This window comes from Phaseolus vulgaris, chromosome 7 (genome assembly GCF_000499845.2).
Source record: "Phaseolus vulgaris cultivar G19833 chromosome 7, P. vulgaris v2.0, whole genome shotgun sequence".
Classification (NCBI taxonomy): Eukaryota; Viridiplantae; Streptophyta; class Magnoliopsida; order Fabales; family Fabaceae; genus Phaseolus; species Phaseolus vulgaris.
In genome coordinates, this window is record NC_023753.2 from 38,615,899 (window position 1) to 38,633,677 (window position 17,779).

A 17,779-nucleotide genomic window follows, 5' to 3' on the forward strand; every position below is an offset into this window, starting at 1 on the left:
AGTAAAGATAAAATGCTTTCAAACATACATCGAACTAATTAAAAACTATAAATTTACTCTAATTTTACTAAAAAATGGTACACGAAAAATTTAAATAGATTTTATAAATTTTTTTTTGTTTTACTTATTAATATGTTATTTTATTTTAAACGGGTTATGAAAAAAAAATGTGAGTGAGTTGAAAATATTTCACTTGCCATTATACCATGTTACTAAAAAAATTGAAAATTTTAAAATATTTTATGTGAGAAATATATTATTGGAAAAAGAAAAGGTATAATAATATATATAAAAGAAAACAAAAAAAGCAAAGAAAAGTTGTGAATTCCAACGAAGGTCTTCAAACAGCTCAGGAATTTGAACCTTCCTTTTATCTTTCTCTCTCTCTCCATTCTTCTCTGTCTCTCTCTTTCTCTCTCTTTGGGGAGAGAGATCAATCAAACATAACACAAAAAAAATCAGATAACCCAGATAAAACAAATCCCAATTAAAATATCTAGGGTTTCTCAATAATAATAAATTCCCTCTTTCTTTTCCGATTTTTGTTTTTTATCTTTCGTCTTTTCCTTCCCACCAAACACCGTTCCCGCTCCCCCATTCTTTCGTTCCAAGAAAACCACAATTAAACTGTTCCAGGATTGGTTGCACGTTGTAATTTTCGTTTCTCTATTTTTTCCCTTTTTTTTTGGTTCCTAATTTTATCCGGTGAAGGTGAATTTTCCGGCAATATTTGCGTCGTTTTCTCCCTCTTGGAGCCTTCGCCGCCGCTGCTATTGATTCGTCAACGGCAACTCCTTCAAGGTTGGTTTTTTTTTTTGGGGGGGGAGGGGAAGTTTTGGTCTTGAATTTTTCGGGCTTGGAGAAATTAGGCTCGGGGATAAGGATTTGAGGTCGTTTGCAAAAGGGGAATTGAAAAAAAATCGATTTTTAGTTCTGGGGTTGATTTTTTTTTTTTTTTGCTTTTCTTTTTACGCTTGAATGCTTTTCCTTTTTTCTTTTTTGAATTTTCTTTTATTGGTTGTTAGTTGTTGTTGTTATTAGATTTAAAATGGTGGTTTTATTTTTTTTACAGGTTTTTTTGTCTTATTTGTTGATTCGATGGAGAAGGAGATTGACAAGAGGGAGGGGAAGACAGAGGGGATGTCATAGCAAATACCAATTTTTTTTTTTTTCAATTGATGGGTATTTTTGTTAGCTGATTTGTTTTTGAATTTGGTGAAACGTTGTTGGTGATTTGAAGTGGTTCAAGGGTTTTTATGCATTTTGTGATCAATGGCTTCGGAAGTAGTACCATCTTCCAGGGATTTGTTGAAATGTTGCAACTGTGGATGTGGTTGCTCCATGTTAGCTCAATCTTCGGGGACTTGGATTCGATCTGTTAAACGAAAGCATGATGAGTTCAAAATGGATGGCCAACTGGCCATGCCCGTGTTTGCCAGGGTGGAAATTGAGAATGAATGTGTGGCCTTGCGTGAGATGGTCAGTATGCAGCAGAAAACCATTCAAGATTTGAATGCTGAGTTGGAGGAAGAGAGAAATTCTTCATCCACTGCGGCGAATGAGGCCATGTCAATGATACTGAGGCTTCAGAGGGAAAAGGCAGAAGTTCAAATGGAGGCACGCCAATTTAAACGTTTTGCGGAGGAGAAGATGACACATGATCAGGAGGAACTTCTATCTTTGGAAGATTTGTTGTATAAGAGGGAACAGATCATTCAGTCACTTACTTGTGAAGTTCAGGCTTACAAACACAGGTTGATGAGTTTTGGTCTGAGTGAGGATGAGGCTGAGGCTAATCAATATGAACTTCCAACCTATGAATATCCTCCTCTGAAATGTAGTGTGATGCATGGTGCTACGGATGCTGATAATGATGACACAGACATAGAGAAATATGCTTTTGGTGAAACTCCTACTGACCGTCTGAGGAACTTAGAAAATAGGATTTCTCAAATGGAGAAAACTCCCACTTATAGCCAGATGGATGGTGATTTTACAGGGAAAAATATTCTAGAGAAAGTAATTGTTGGACAGTCTCCAAGAAGGAATAAGCATTCTAGGAGACTTTCCAGTGACTCAACATCATTTGGTGGCCTGGTTAAAGAAACAGGACCCGAGTCTATGATGGATTCTCCAAAGCGCAATAGTAACTATAAGAAAGATTATTTCTCCAAGACAGAGGATCCTTCCAAGGCAGATAATGTATCAGAAGGTGATGATATGAGTGACAGAATTTATACAATTGACTCTGTTCATTGTGGGGCACCTCATAATGGTTTCACAGATTCTAAAGCCGGAGCTGTTGATTTCGAGGATTATGCAACCACTCCAAGGGAGTCAGGGAATCATGCTACTGAATTTGAGGATCCCTACGTAAAGAAGCTTTACATGAGGCTTCAGGTACTTGAAGCTGATAGGGAGTCAATGAGGCAGTCACTCATTTCGATGCGCACGGATAAAGCACAACTTGTGTTGCTGAAGGAAATAGCTCAACATCTGTGCAAAGAGATGTCACCGCAAAGAAAAATGGCAAAAAAACCGAGTTTTGCAGGCAACTCTGCACTATTTTCAATTGTTAAGGTAATTTAATGATTGTAATGGTTACCAACAGCAATGCAAATATATGATGAATGTTTTTCTACATATATATGATGGGAAAGTACACATTAGATAATTAATCTGTTGTTACATCATCCTGCTTATAACTGGTTGCCTCTCAGTTTAAATTTATTGCAAGTGGTTTTCTGCTGACAAAGTTGGCTTATGCAAGATTTTGAAAACATGCATCTATTTTGGTGAAAGCTTTGAAAATAAAACTTATGCCATTTCATCTCTGTGTTCAGTGGGTTTCTTCACTTGTTTTCTGGAGAAAGAAAGCTCGTCAAAGCAAGTAAGTTATCACTACATTTTTGTGTTCAGTGGTCTCATCAATTGTTTTTTTGCATAATTATCAATCTCTTTACCCAGAAATCATTCTAAAGAGAATGCATTTTTTTAATTCAAGTGGCCTTTTCTCATGAGTCTTAACGCCTATAGTAAAAATATTAAGAAATGAATCATATCTTTATCTTTTAAGGTTCATCATTTGCCTCTGAAACTTAACTGTGGCAGACTTGGATTATCAAAGTATTGAGCATGTTTAACATGCACTGAATTTGGTGTTTGATTCTTTTTCTTCTTTGAGCTTTTCTTTTCCTTTAAAGCGATTGTTGGAACCATTCTACAAATAGGAGTGCTGTTATCAACACAATTTCAAAGACACTTTTAACACACTCTACCATTGGTTAAAATTGATGAATAACTACACAATCAGAATAGAGAATCATTAAAATAGAAGTGTGATCTACCCAAATTGGTATTTTTCAATAAATTTCAGTTAATAATATAATATTGTGTTGGAAAACTGCCAATTTCTCTTACAAGAACTATTAAATCTAAAATTAGATTTTTTTATGATCAAAAGCCAAAAACTGCTTCTATAGAAGTTAGTTGAAGGAGCTTCTACTTTGATCAAATCCTTGGAAGAAACTGTTCATCATCTAAAATGTTTGTGACTGTAGGTTTATGTTTGGTCTACCTGCTGAAAGTGTTGGCTTGCTGATGCTCCTGGACAAGGGAACACGAGCAAGACCATGGAGATGCGTTTCAAGTACACAAGTGGGGGATTAACCTTTCAATTCTCTGGTCAAATGTGGGAACATCAACTGAATTTCAGTAACACTACTACTACTACTGCTTCTACTGTGATGAGATTTTGCTTTTTCCCTCATTGATCGTGAAAACTGGTGCATTGTGCAGTATTGTTTAATTGCTTTTACGTGAGAATGAGTGTAATTTGTTGGTTGATTGGTGAAACTTGGATATATGATGTGACATACGAGTTTTGTTGGGAGTTCATTCAGTGCGAGGTACACCTTTGGACAACAATCTTGTACATAACATATTGCTGCAAGTTTTCTCACGCTTCATGCAATGTCTATTCAAAATCTCTTATCTTACTAACTACACCTTTCAATGTTATGGTGTTACACATTCAAATCTTCTTCACTGAGCAAGAGATGGTTCTGCATGTTCATTTTAGTTCCTTTACATTCATCAACTTCATGCCATGTATGCTGATGTAAATTCATTTATTACATTCTTTTGTTCAAATAAAAACATGCCATGTTTTTCATTCTTCTTGCAATTGTTCAATGTTGAAGATGCTTCCATAGGGTTTAACTTAATCTATGGATTTTGTATGTGTGATGAATTTTTGTAGCTGCCCTTTGCTTACCATGTCCATTCTTTTCAACTGTTGACCCAAGTTGATAAGGTTTTGCACTTTTTTTCAAAGAAAGAAGTATGTTTGACCAAGTTTGAGGAGGCTATAGAAATGCCATTGAACATATTATGTAAATTGAATTTGAATTTTATAGTCCTTCTAAACTAACTGCAAATTCTCCTGCACCATATCAATTCTAACATGTTCACCCAATCTGCTATTGAATATGACAAAAATGTCTCTCTAAAATAATGAAAATAACTGAAATAATGAAAATAACCTTAAATGAATGAAAAGATGGTGTAAATAAAAATTACTTTTGAAACTTTTTATTCGAAAATGTTTTGGATTTGGATTATCAGAACATATTTTTGTTTTTGAATTTTGGAAATTTTTATCTGAAATGCATTTTCAATTGTGTTCTGTCTGGAATTAATCTTTCTATTTTTGAATTATATTTTTGGAAATTTAAAAAAATGATAGGGTGCAACTTAAAATTGATATGCTGCAAGAAGAAATCGTCTAAACTAACACATACATGCATATTGTAATATTGTGTGCATAATCAGATTTAGGTTAATATTTTTTTTCATTTCTGGAACTATTACAGATCCGAATCTCCTGGTTTTAGAAGTGAAAAAAATTATACACAGTAGAGCCTAAGTCAGAATAAAATAAAAATATTCGTATTTTACTTGTCGAGAAAATTCACATAGGCTTAAACTTACAAAAGATATTATAATTTTTATGCGAGCAAAAATAATATTTGGCCTAATATTAATAATTTTTCTTGAAATTTGAGAGAAATTTGGTTTTGTAATATTTAGTGATTGTCATATGACATTTAATATGATGTATCAGTATTATAAAATATCTTTTTATCCTAAAATTTGAATAATTTATTTTTCTCCTAAATTTAAAAATATTTGTTTAGCCCCTCAAATTTGAAAAATTATTCTAAGTCCCTCAAATTCGGAAATAATTTTTTAATCCTTTTATAGCTGATTTTTTGTTCTTCTTAATTTTGAAAATAGTTTATTTTATTTCTATTATGTGACATCATTTTATTAAAATTTTATTGACCTAACTAGCAAATATTTATTTATAGTTTTAAAAATAAAGTTATGACCATATTATACTTTCAAATGTATATTAGCAAATGTTGTTTTAAACTATGTTTTGTGTCAGTTTTCTATTGCAAAATTCATGAAAGCAAAATCAAATATCATGTTTTTACATTTTAGTCACAATTCAACTCAAATCGTAAAATAAAATGTAAGATAAAAAGTCTTAATTTTAACTGAATAGAAATTATTTTTTAAATTTAACAGACTAAAAAACTTTTAAATTTAAGAAACTAAAAAAAATTGAGGACTGAAATAAATTGATCCAAATTTAAGGAACAAAAATTATTTAACAATGTTGGCATTTTAACACTTTTAGTTTTTAGGCACTGAGAACAGATTTTTTATTTTATTTTGGAAGATTATTTTTTTTAAATTTTTTTTTGGATAACCAAAGCTGGATTTACCCTAACTTTGGGGACTAAAAAGTCAAGTCTAATATTCTTTTATTAACATGTTTAAAGTGCAATATGTTTTTATCAATGAACAATCTCTCTGATAATCCTAAATTTATTTATATGAAGGATTCAAATTTGAAACTTTATTTAATTTATTTAATTTCAGTTCCACTTGGATAAATATTAATTTAGTAGTGTAAAATTATACTATGAAAGTCATACAAAAAAGTATTCGACTTGAAGAAAAAGATGCATTAGTCCCTAGAATGGTACAAATCTTATCTTTTAGTTCATAAACTTAAAAATAATGTATTAAATTTTCTACATATACCATTTTAATTTTGTATTCCTTATAAGCATATTATTTTAATCTCTACTAATTCCTAACTTTTAAATTTACACGAATCAAAAGATATTAAAAATAATGTGTACAAGGATTAAACGAGATAATTTTTGAAGATTAATCATAAAGATTGTTGAATTATAAAATTCAAACGAATAGATAGATAAAAAACTACTTTACATAATATAATATTATATTTTTACATAAATAATATTATATTTTTATGCCATCAAGAACTTTTTTCATCCGCGAGATTCAAACAAGAGATCTTCTTCTGGATATTTAATTTCAAGTCTACTTTAATGGTCATTTTTTTTCTAACGTGAAACAATTTTATGAAAGACACAAACACTTGACTAAAAAATGTAATTACTCATTTAGGCCTTATAGTTCAAAATTATTTATTTTAATTATTTGTAATTCCTATATATAATTATAAATCTCTTCTATTCCATAGCCTTTAAATTCACAAGAGAACTAAAATAAATTAAACATAACGTATAAAAGGACTAAATGGTGTGTCATATTGAACACCAACAGTTGTAAGATAAATGTTAGTAAAGTGTCTAATTCAAAAAATATTTGTTAGATTAATAATTTTAAAAAAGAGAAATATATTAATTTTTAAACATCCAAACTTCTTGTATAAATTTTTAGTATAATTATAAAAATAAAGAATAAATCCTTTTGAATCGTTAGGAGAAACATCTTTCTACTATAAAAAAAATGAAAGATACATATACACATAAATCTTTATTGTCAATTTATATAATTTATAATTATATAATATATAGATTCATGTTTCATGTAGTACATTTTAAAAATTATACATTTTAAAAATTATACATTTTAAAAATTATACATATTTTTATGTTCGTGTATTTTTATGTTCGTGTTTCCATGTGAATTTCTATGTATAACCAAGTAATTAAAGAAAGTACTTAAAGGTTAGGTTGGTGTACAACTTTTCTTGTGCTCCAAATTCATCTCTTGATTCTCATCAAATTCATCCACTCATATCATTGGTCAAAAATAGGAAGTTACAAAAGAACCAACAGTTACTGATTGTGTATACACTTAAATATTAAATCTCTATACACGAATGCAATCAGGGTACATGAGTTGATACAACATGATATTCAGCAGGAGCACATGGTTTGAGACTCACTGAAAGATGGCATGGCATAGCATGGCTTTAAAGACTCAAGAACTTCACAGCTGGATGAACGTTCGTATCTCTCTTAAATGCATGCCCTTCAACATTGCTTTCGGAAATTTGTCACCAATTTCACGTAGAGTGCGCACCAGCACTCTAACATCATTAGATCACATGCTGAAGAATTGTTCTGCCATCCATTTACCCCCCAGAAGGGTTACAGATTCAACGGGAAAAACTGTTATCTGTTGCACTAGGTTATATATTCAGCAAAAAAATGATTTGTAAATACATAAACACTGTTTATCAGACCATTCAAGCTTCCTCTCCTTGAAGCTCAAACAATTTTTCTAAGTGCATGCACGTACTTACATAACCTGGCGTCTGCAAGAGATTATGGTAGCTGTGAGAGTGAGACTATCTATCAAGTTCTCATTTGGTAAGATCAATAGTTCACAAATGCTTGAAGGCGTCCACAATTTTACTCGTGCTGTCTATAATCCCTTTTTGCCAAAACCAGTGTCTTGCATCATAGCTACAAACTCACTGTAATCAATGCGTCCATCCTGAAAACAGTGCAGAATACAAGTCAACACAAAGAAAACAAAAAACTAAACCACTGGAATGCAGTATATTACATTATCCTGGTCAATTTCACGTATTATCTCATCCAGGTGATGATCCTGCAAGCCATACTGTTCGCAGGCTTGTTGGAGCTCATCGTGTGTAATGTATCCACTCCCATCTTTGTCAAAGTATGTGAATGCTGCATATAGATGATCTTCCTTCTGGATCTTGTTTAGGTGTAGCATAGCTGCTATGAATTCACCATAGTCTATGGTACCACTGTTATCAACGTCTGCCTGCATCATACAAAGAAGAAAACAAAAAGATTGCATTAATTCATAAATAGTTCAATCCTTCAAGGCCAGTCTGGTTTAGGCTTCTGGTTTTTCTGGAATGAGTTACAAGTGGACATTCATTTTAATATTTACAATGGTTTCTCATAAGCAATATGTATCAATGTCTTTCCAATTGTATTCCAACGAATCAAACTACAACCAGTCACAGGTCCTTTAGTACAAGAAACAATTGTGCATAGAACGGCCAATTTGGATTGCAGGCAAGCACTTACCGCTTGCATTAACCAAGTAATTTCAGAATCCTTAAGAACAGAACCCACTCTCTCCAAACCATTTTTCAATTCCTCAACTGTGATCTGTCCGCTATTATCTGAGTCTATCATCCTGAACATTTCTTTCAGTCCTGCAATTTCTTCCTCAGACAAACTTTCAGCAATTACCTGAGAAGGGATAATACAGCAAGTCAAAGGCACTGCTTGAATGGAGCAATTATGTTCAACTGGCAAAATATTCAATATTATCGACAATATTCAAACGTCCGAGGCTTAATCAGCTAGACTATTTTTGTTAATATATAGTAAATGATAACCTTATATGGAAAATCAATAAAATAAGCTAGTTCTCGAGCACATGCAATGTATTTCTATTCTCAAATAAATAGTGGATACTCACTCGAATGGCTATTTTTTTGAGTTTGTTCATTGCAGAGAACTGCTTCAAACGAGATAAAACAGCAGAATCAAGTGGTTTATCAGGAGCAACGCCTCCGACTTGCACCCATGGGTGGCCTGCACATCATCAACCTTAGCTTATGTATTTGTTTGTATATTTAAAAATGAAGATAACTAAGTTTCAACTTTGAAACAGAATAAATTGTGTCCAAAAAGTAATAAGATTATTGTGTCCAAAAAGTAAACGAACAAAGATGAATAAATAGATCATGATGCTGCAGTTTATGTCACTTGGAGAAACCTGTATCAGTGCCTCAGCATAAAATTATACGTTCTTGAAACCTTTTTCCTTTGCTAATAAACTTGATACAGTGCTTATTTCCACAATTTTTTCACAACACATAAAGTTTGAAATTTATTTTGTTTACTCGTATTTATATTATTATAATAAATTGTCCAGCAGTTTCAATATCATTTTTCGGAGAAAAAATGTAGTGATTCATAAATATCTTTAATACATTTTTAATTTCAAAATTATATTTATTCATTTTGAAACTGCAGTGCAGAGTTTCCATGTAGTAATGTGAAAAATAAAACAGGGGCGTTCCAAAAGAAAGCACCATATGTGAAGTAGGGTATTATTTCATCTGAAAAATCAAAATCAGAAAATCTCCACTGACAAGGCAAACTTCAAAAATTTTGGTTTAACTTCTGAATACTGTGGTAATAATGGTGTGTTGGTAGTGTCTATTCGGTAGGGGCTATTTGAAATTCATGGCCCGAATACTTGTCATTCTGAGAAGGGAGGAGAGGCAAAAGCGGACAGGTCAAGCTTAGTTTGTTTTATTATAGGAAAGGACACAGTTCATCATCATAATAGCTATTAGTTTATAGTAAGTAGCTCTTGAAGCAGATAAACTAGACTATCTATAATATTATTTGAAATTAATCTCTAAGGACAAAAAAGTGAGAAAACATTTCCAAAGTAAATCAAGCCCAGTAGCATCACCGAGACATGCATACTCACAAAGAACTTCATGTGCTGTCAGCCGTTTCTTAGGGTCCCTTACAAGCATCCTTCGAACAAGATCCTTTGCGCTTTCAGATATGCTTGGCCAGGGTTCAGAAACAAAGTCAAGCTCTCCTTTCAAAACTTGCTCAAATATTCCCTGTTCCGTTTCTGATCCATTCACCAAACATATCAGACATTTATGAGAAAGTATAGCATGATGAACTTAAATGGTATAGCATTCTCACCATCCCAAAATGGGGGAACTCCACTGAGTAGAATATAGATGATCACCCCAGCACTCCAAACATCACATTCTGGACCATAGTTCTTCCGCAAAACTTCAGGGGCCACATAGTATGGGCTCCCAACCACATCAGTGAATGTTTCACCTGAAGTTATGAACATTTTCTTAATCTGAATTTGAAAAGGCCAAATCCCAAATAAAAGGCAAAAGCAAGAGAGTAGCATAGTTAAACGAAATGGATGCCCCTAGTAAGTTAAGAGAACATATATTTGATGAGGTAGCACCATAACAGGATGTCCTACATGCATGAGATGACTTAAACATCTAAAATGCATCTGCCATACAACCCCTGTTGTATACTCGCACACATATTCAGTATTAAGCTAACATGGTCAGCAAATCATCCACCATCTTTCTCCACTATAGAATTATAGACCCTATCACCAGACGTCCACAACTGTTAAACAGATTCTTTCGTTTTTGCTTGTATAACTCATTTTTATTACTGCTTTCATGTATGATTCTTTAACTTCTTAATTAGTAAGCAACCTGTTGAGTCGATTTGATAAAATACACATCTATGCAGTAGCAGAGCAGTCTTCCTACTCTATATCTAAATTAGCAAAATATGAAATTGGCTTCCTCCTCGAGTCTTAATCAGTCTAAGGGAGGACAAACAGATTTTCTTCCCTTTAATTAACATAAAGTAGCCATAATAATGTCCTGACATAAATGAAAATTACTAATAGACTTAGTGGTAGTTCAGAAGAAGGATTACTTTATCTAAAGTACTAATTTTGAAAATAAAAGTCAAAGTAACTATGGATAGTGTAGAAAAAACATGGGATTCAAAACATCAAAAGTTTGAATTGACAGTATTAAAGCGAGAGGAAAATGTTTGTGAGAACAAATGTCCAAGGAAGAGGAGACAAGAAAGAGCAATGTCTTTTCTCTATATTCGTAGTAGACAATAAAGAGGAGAAAGACAAACGTGATCACAATTCCAAATTAACATAATTACCTGTGCAAACAGAAAATAATCGATTTCCAGATTCAATAGCAGATAGAACCGAAAACCATAGACCATCCTAAACAAAAAACGATGTACAAATGTAACTGATAAATTGCTCATTTATGACACTAGAAACATGTATCTCACTCCAAACACGTAGATAATTCTCTTAGATCAAAGCCTTTCAAATGCATTTATTTGGGTAGCACAGTACATATTTGAACAAGAACAATTAATAGATCGTTAGATGTATCTCCCAGCACTTCATGATTATAATAAACTTAATATGTTAAGATAGCGTTGGTAATAGCTATTTAAACTTATAAAAGTTACTTATGACATAGTAAAAAGTTTTGCTTTACTTAGCTAAGCGTCATATATTACTAAGTTTGTGAATAAGGTCTAGCTTAAATACATTTCTCAATAAGTATTTACAGAAGAAAAATAAAAAGAAAAATAAATAAAGATTTGTTCATAAATTAAAATGAACTTACATACCAAGAAACTGTTGGTATAAGTGACATTGGATTGGATCTCCTATTAAGGTTTCGAGTTTTAATATTTTGATAGAATAAACATAGTTGAGAAGGGAGATTTTGCTAAAAATGATGAGTCGAATTCTCCCTAAGAGATTAGTCATTTTCAAAACCAGTTGATACTTCATATCATTAACATAATTACCCAAAAAGAATCAACTTGTATACTTCAATTTTTTTAAATGCTTTATGATTATTGAACTTCTTCAAAAGCCGAGGTTCATAAGTTGATCTTAACTCGTACAAAAAGATTATGTATTTTACTTCTTATTTTTTTTAATAACTAGTTAATGAGGAATTTATCCAAACTAAACTGAAGCTATTACATGATAAGTTCTTACTGAATTTAGTTTAACTATTTACACTTAAGGATAAAACTTAGATATTTTTATTATTGATCTCTGATAAATACTGGAGTTTCAAGAACCTTTGTTAACATTTGTAAATCATCATGATTTGATGCGAATAATCCACTAGATATATCAGTTACTAATATCTACTAGAAAATTTGACTGAGCATGTAAAAGAAGGTCTCACAAGTCATATTTTTTTCATCTATGTTAACATTCAAATTAAACCTTCAGTATACTAAATGAAACTCTAACTTTAATAAAATAAACAGAGTACCTAGATGTAAATTTTGTCCATAAAACTGTGATTCTTAACAGCAAGGATCCACTGAAAAAGGGGGGTAATACCTGGTCTAAAGAACACGGAGAGTCCAAAATCAATGGTCTTAAGGGGAGACTCTTCCTCCTGATTAACGAACAAAAAATTCTCGGGCTTTAAATCCCTGTGCATGACCCCAAGAGAGTGACAAGCCTCCACCACACTAACAATCAACCTAGCAAGGTCCGCGGCCTTCTTCTCGGTGTAATGCCCCCTCTGTATGATCCTGTCAAAGAGCTCCCCCCCAGCGCAGAGCTGCATCACGACGTGCACCGCAACGGCGTCCTCGTAAGCCCCAACGATCTGAATCACGTTTGGGTGCCCTGCCAAGTGGTGCATGATCTGAATCTCCCTCCTCACATCCTCCACATCCTCCTGCGTCGTCAACTTCCGCTTCGCGATGGACTTGCACGCGAAATCCTTGTTCGTCCCCTTTTGCACGCACAGAAACGTCGTCCCGAATTGCCCCTGCCCCAGCTTCCTCCCCAAGCTGAAGAACTCCTTCATGTTCTCTGTTTTTCGACCCAGCACCGAGTCCACTTGAAGTCCCATACTGGACATCCGTTTCACGTGAGTGGGTTTCTTCTCCTTGTCGCCGGCAGCCGGCTCGGTATGGCTCGACGCCGGCTTCTCGTGGTCCAGCGGGAGCGGCTTCGCCTCTGCCGAGGCGGGCATTTTCACCTGCTCCGGCGGCGTGTTCTGCACCCGCAACGGAGGATCCGAGGATTGGGAAGGCGCGGGTTCCGCCTCTTTCTCGGATTTCGGTACCGGAGTCGAGGTTTTGGTCTCATCGGAAGGCGGCGGAAGGCGGGACTCCGGCGGGCGCGTCTTCCACACCGCCGCCGTAACGGACTGGATGAAGCCGTTACCGACGTTCGGTCCCACGCAGTTGTTGCCCATCGTTGCAAGTCTTTTCACCAACGCGCGAGATTCCACTCTCGCCGCGACGACGCCATCACCAATGTTGCAATCTCGAGGAAACCATAGCGTTCTGTATCGAAACTCCGAGATCTATCTCCAAGCGAAATCGAAACCCTAATTTGTGCTCTTTTCAAACTCCAAGATCTCTATCTCCCACGGAAAACGATCCTCGAGGTTGAAGATTTCGAAATTTGGGAATTCCAGATTCGAGATTGGCGTGGATGGAATGTGTGGAATGCAAATGGTGAGGTTAATTTGGCGAATGAAAATGGCGTGAGATTGTGATGTTATTGTCGAATTCAGAAACTTGGTGAGAACGAAGAGAAAAACCAGATCGCATGCATGCATGTAATAATCAACAATGCATGCTTGCTTTTGAGTTTTTCCTTTTCTTTCTTTTGTTTCAAGTGAAAATTAATGATTTTAATAGTGCAATGCATTTTTTTTCTTCAAATAGTTTATTGTGGGTAATATTTAACTATAGAGTCATTATATCTTCACATTAAAAAATAATACACTTAAACTCATATTTTTTTAAATATTATTATATTATTACAATGGGTTTCAAATTAATGTTTTTAAATTTTTAATATATCAAAAATATTTTTTAAGTATAATTCGTAGAACTTCAAAAGTGAATAAAACATCATATAAATTGGAAATACTTTTTATCACATAATTTAAGTAATAACTAAGTTTGTTTTTCATTCATATCACATTATGTTAAACTTTATACTAAAAGAAAGTTATATTATAATTTAAACATTCAATTTAAATATGTTTTATTTCCTTGTAAATAAATAATATAGAAAATATGTTTTATTTTTTTTATAATAGAAATTCAAGACATGCAGTTTGGATACAATGATAATTTGATTTGATTAAACATTTATACTTAAATTATAATTTGATTAATCTTATACACCATCTTTTATTTTTATTTTAGATAACTCAAATTCACATCACACATAAATAATTATTGTCTAAAAAAAAACAAAGAGAAGACAACAATTTAAAATGTGATTTAAAAATTAACAAAACCTCCATATATTGTTTGGATTTAAAAATTTACTATTTATATGAGTATAAAGAGAAGAAAAAAATATTGGAATCGATATATTAAAAAACATAAAAATCTATACAAAACATTGATATTAAACTTCCTCTGCTAATACATGAAGATTTGTTTTATAAGTAATGTATAACTCATAATCTAATTAATTTAATAATTATAGTATTAACATGTTAATATATTTTATTATATTATAACGAAGAGAATGAAAATAATAAAAAAGAAAATAATTAATAAAACAAAATATATTTTATATCTTGTAAATATACATTTTATATTATAATTTTTTTATTAAAATAGAAAATATTAAAAATAAATAAAATAAAATATCTTGCCCCACAAAATACTCGCGCAGAATTTGAATCTCAGTAATCACTTTTCGGTTCAGCAGAGGTGCAGTTGTTGTATGTTGAATAAAGGTTAGTATCTTCTTTCATTGTCTCACCGTGCAATTTAGGGTTTCGCTTTTGTTTTGGTTTATTTATTTTCCTTTTGTGTCTATAATTTAGGGTTTCTGTCTGTTTTATTTTTCTTCTCCGAGTAAGATTTGATGCATCGGTGTACAATTTGTGGTAGAAAAAATGTAGGATTTTCTGCAATTGGAATGGTAATGGAGTTAGCAAAAGTAAACTATAGCCACTTTCGTGTAATTTTCTGCAACTTCCCTTTTGTCTCCTTATTTTGTCCGCTAATGGTGGTTTAACCTTCTTAGCTAACTTAGCTCTGCTTAGAGACTGTTTTGCACGAGATTTCAGCTCTGAAATTTTCATTAATGCATTTTCCAGCTCATGTTTAATCAATGCTAACTCTGAAAATGTTCCAACTTTTCCCCTACAGCTCCTTCAACTCATGTACTGAATTCGGTTGTGGATGTTTGATGTGTCTGTGTGTAGGTATCCTCTTCTAATGAGCAGTGATGCTGCCAAGACATGTTCAAACTCTTGGTAATCTCCTCGAGAGAGTTAAACTAGTTCATTTTACAACACTCAGAGGTATACATAGACATTTTTGTCTTTGGTACTCTACTGTGTTGCCTTGCAATGAGATGCCGAGAAAGCTCAGAAAGTTTGAGAGGAAACCGCCAGTGACAAGTTTTAATGAGCTTAAGCGAGAAGCTAGACTGAAGAAAAAGGAGAGACAAAAGGTGCATGAGAATGTATTAGAACCTCCTGAAAATGGTTTGTTAGTTAAGCATCTGATTCCTGTTGCTCATGAAGTTTTTGCTGCCAGATGTGAACTATTATCCAGTGTTTCAAGACTTGTCAACCATATTGCTATTTATGTATGCAGGTAACACTATAACTCTGTATTTTAGCCTACAGAACTTCCAATCAAATCAAGTATGATAGAGTTCCAATCAGAAGTATATTTTTTTCTGATATTTTTGGAATTGACTTGTATTTTTGACTAGCCAACTAAGTGATATAATGCCATTTTTCAATGCATTATGGGTTTTAGAGGAGTTCTTAATGTGAACAAGATTTATAATGTGAATAATGTTAAAATGTCTCATCACTTGGTTTAAATGTGCATTATTTGTTGCTTTAAGCTGTTAGATGCTTTGCAGCTTATGTGGAGAAGTTCATGTTGGTCATCCGCCACATAAAATTAGAACATGTGATGTTAGAGGAAGCCCATCAAGCAAAGAACATAGTTGGGTCAAAGGTGGTGTTGAACATGTTCTGCCACTTGTACAGTCATTTCATCTATATGATAGAATAGGGAGGGCTGTTTCACATAATGAAATGCTTGAAGTTGACCGAATTCCAGCAATTGTGGAATTGTGTGTCCAGGCAGGTTTTGACATACCAGAGTACCCTACAAGGAGAAGGACCTTCCCTGTTTACTCTGTTGCTGGTAGGATTATTGATTTTGAGAAAAGATTTCCGAAAGAAATTTGTCTCGGGGAAGATATAGAAGCACATGGATTTTGGTATAAGAAAAAAAGTTTCAATAAAGACACAAATTCTATGGTGATGCATTCTGATGATATCCAAGGTTTTTGAAAACAAATACTTTTTTCTTCTCTCAGACATTATTCACATTGTGTCCTTTTTAAACTATATTGACTATGTGCATGCTTCTGTGTAGCTATTGCTGTTCAAGGCATGAAAGCCTGGGAAAAAATGCGCACAGGAGCTTCAAAACTTATGGAGAAGTATGATGTCCAAACTTGTGGATATTGTCCAGAGGTACAAGTGGGACCCAAAGGTCATAGAGTACGAAATTGTCAAGCTTTCAAGCACCAGATGAGGGATGGACAACATGCATGGCAGAAGGCAACAATTAATGATCTGGCACCTCCAGTGTGTGTCTATCACATTCGAGATCAGCAACCAACGAAACCTTTGGTAAATGAGTTGAGAATGTACTACGGTATGCTGCCTGCAGTGATTGAGCTATTTGCTCAGGCTGGGGCGCCAGTTGGAAAGAACTATGCATGTATGATGAGGGAAGATGTTGTTATCCCTGAAATGGATGAGGAAAAGTGGGTTGTTTAAATCATTGGATTGAATGACTTGTTCATGGAGGAACCATTTGTGTAGTAGAATAGACTAAATGAGAAAAATTAAGGTTTAATTTCTTTCAGTCAAACAAAAAACAGGTTGTATATGAAATATAAGGTTTGTCTAATGCAAAGGGAAGTGCTAGTACTGATAATAAAAACACTGTAACTTAAGGTTGCAGTTTTGATTGCATGGAACATATCTGCTTCTGGCATTCATTGCGGCCAAAGACTTGGTTTTCTTGCTTCGATTCCTTCCAGAACAGCTCTTCATCCCTGTACCAATCTCGTACGTCCCTATATTTGCTTTACAATCCGCATTGATTCAAGCAAATATTTTGTAATATAATTTCCTACTGCTAAAACCAAAGAAAACCTTAGCCACACGATTAATTTAGTATTTTCTTTCTGGTATGCAAGACAAAAAGGGATAGTTGACAAATGCACTGGACAAGGAGGAAGAAGTGTCTTTCTTGCCAAATATAGAGGAAGAGAAGATAAAAGGAACATCAGAGACTGGCAATAATTGAAATTAGTTCCTGGGTTCCAGTGCCATCAAATTTGCAGAACAGGTATATCCTTAAGAGTTTTTGGATTTTTTTTGCTGGAATTTTACCTAGCTGGAGTTTTGGTAGTTCACTGTTGTTTTACTTGCTGGAATATTCATTGGTCGTGTTGGGTGGATGATTGCTATACATTTGTTTCTGAATTACTTCCCTGAAATTAGCGTTCAGAGTGTAATTAGAACGCTGCTCACCACTTTACCTTCTTTTCGCTATCATGTCGTTTTTATACCCTCAACAGTGAATGCGTATACTGCTTTCTTCATATTATTTTCCCCGAACCTGTTTGTGCTCAATTATAATATTTATTTTGGGGTCTTTCTATTCATTATTTTTTTTGCCATTTTCTTTGGATTGTATCTGTTTGCATAAGATCTGGGGAGGATGAGAATCCTCAAAAAAGATAGTAAGTCCTGACAATTTGC

At 33.6% G+C, this 17,779-nt stretch overlaps 3 protein-coding genes across 4 annotated transcripts; 2 read left to right on the top strand and 1 right to left on the bottom strand.

Annotated features, from left to right (window-relative positions):
* Positions 1–309: 309 nt before the first annotated feature.
* LOC137830714 (myosin-binding protein 7-like) lies at positions 310–4,002 on the top strand. The gene is made up of 4 exons (XM_068638195.1): positions 310–801; positions 1,073–2,580; positions 2,844–2,890; positions 3,561–4,002. The coding sequence occupies exons 2-4, from the start codon at positions 1,273–1,275 to the stop codon at positions 3,667–3,669; spliced, it is 1,464 nt and encodes a 487-aa protein (XP_068494296.1). The 5' UTR covers positions 310–801; positions 1,073–1,272; the 3' UTR covers positions 3,670–4,002.
* A 3,077-nt stretch (positions 4,003–7,079) lies between these two features.
* On the bottom strand, positions 7,080–13,668 carry LOC137830713 (calcium-dependent protein kinase 20-like). Its single transcript, XM_068638194.1, has 7 exons — positions 12,322–13,668; positions 10,077–10,220; positions 9,847–9,999; positions 8,821–8,936; positions 8,421–8,588; positions 7,924–8,148; positions 7,080–7,851 (listed from the first exon to the last, which is right to left on the bottom strand). Exons 1-7 carry the CDS (start codon positions 13,190–13,192, stop codon positions 7,780–7,782), a joined length of 1,749 nt encoding a protein of 582 aa, XP_068494295.1. The 5' UTR covers positions 13,193–13,668; the 3' UTR covers positions 7,080–7,779.
* A 954-nt stretch (positions 13,669–14,622) lies between these two features.
* Positions 14,623–16,991, top strand: LOC137830715 (APO protein 3, mitochondrial-like). Of its 2 annotated transcripts, none has more exons than XM_068638196.1 (4): positions 14,623–14,704; positions 15,179–15,575; positions 15,853–16,283; positions 16,377–16,991. In XM_068638196.1, exons 2-4 carry the CDS (start codon positions 15,202–15,204, stop codon positions 16,784–16,786), a joined length of 1,215 nt encoding a protein of 404 aa, XP_068494297.1. In that variant the 5' UTR covers positions 14,623–14,704; positions 15,179–15,201; the 3' UTR covers positions 16,787–16,991. The 2 variants fall into 2 exon arrangements, with proteins under 2 accessions (XP_068494297.1, XP_068494298.1); XM_068638197.1 differs by lacking the exon at positions 14,623–14,704 and adding an exon at positions 14,729–14,931.
* Positions 16,992–17,779: the final 788 nt, after the last annotated feature.

What these genes read in the sequence shown, in the direction of transcription:
- LOC137830714 (XM_068638195.1), top strand. Translation starts at nt 1,273, where the DNA reads ATGGCTTCGGAAGTAGTACCATCTTCCAGGGATTTGTTGAAATGTTGC. An exon ending in CACTATTTTCAATTGTTAAG is followed by an intron (nt 2,581 to 2,843) that starts GTAATTTAATGA and finishes CTCTGTGTTCAG; the next exon opens with TGGGTTTCTTCACTTGTTTT. An exon ending in AAGAAAGCTCGTCAAAGCAA is followed by an intron (nt 2,891 to 3,560) that starts GTAAGTTATCAC and finishes TTGTGACTGTAG; the next exon opens with GTTTATGTTTGGTCTACCTG.
- LOC137830713 (XM_068638194.1), bottom strand. Translation starts at nt 13,192, where the DNA reads ATGGGCAACAACTGCGTGGGACCGAACGTCGGTAACGGCTTCATCCAG. An exon ending in AGTTCCCCCATTTTGGGATG is followed by an intron (nt 10,000 to 10,076) that starts GTGAGAATGCTA and finishes TGAATGGATCAG; the next exon opens with AAACGGAACAGGGAATATTT. An exon ending in GTGAAATTGACCAGGATAAT is followed by an intron (nt 7,852 to 7,923) that starts GTAATATACTGC and finishes CACTGTTTTCAG; the next exon opens with GATGGACGCATTGATTACAG.
- LOC137830715 (XM_068638196.1), top strand. Translation starts at nt 15,202, where the DNA reads ATGCTGCCAAGACATGTTCAAACTCTTGGTAATCTCCTCGAGAGAGTT. An exon ending in ATTGCTATTTATGTATGCAG is followed by an intron (nt 15,576 to 15,852) that starts GTAACACTATAA and finishes GATGCTTTGCAG; the next exon opens with CTTATGTGGAGAAGTTCATG. An exon ending in GCATTCTGATGATATCCAAG is followed by an intron (nt 16,284 to 16,376) that starts GTTTTTGAAAAC and finishes GCTTCTGTGTAG; the next exon opens with CTATTGCTGTTCAAGGCATG.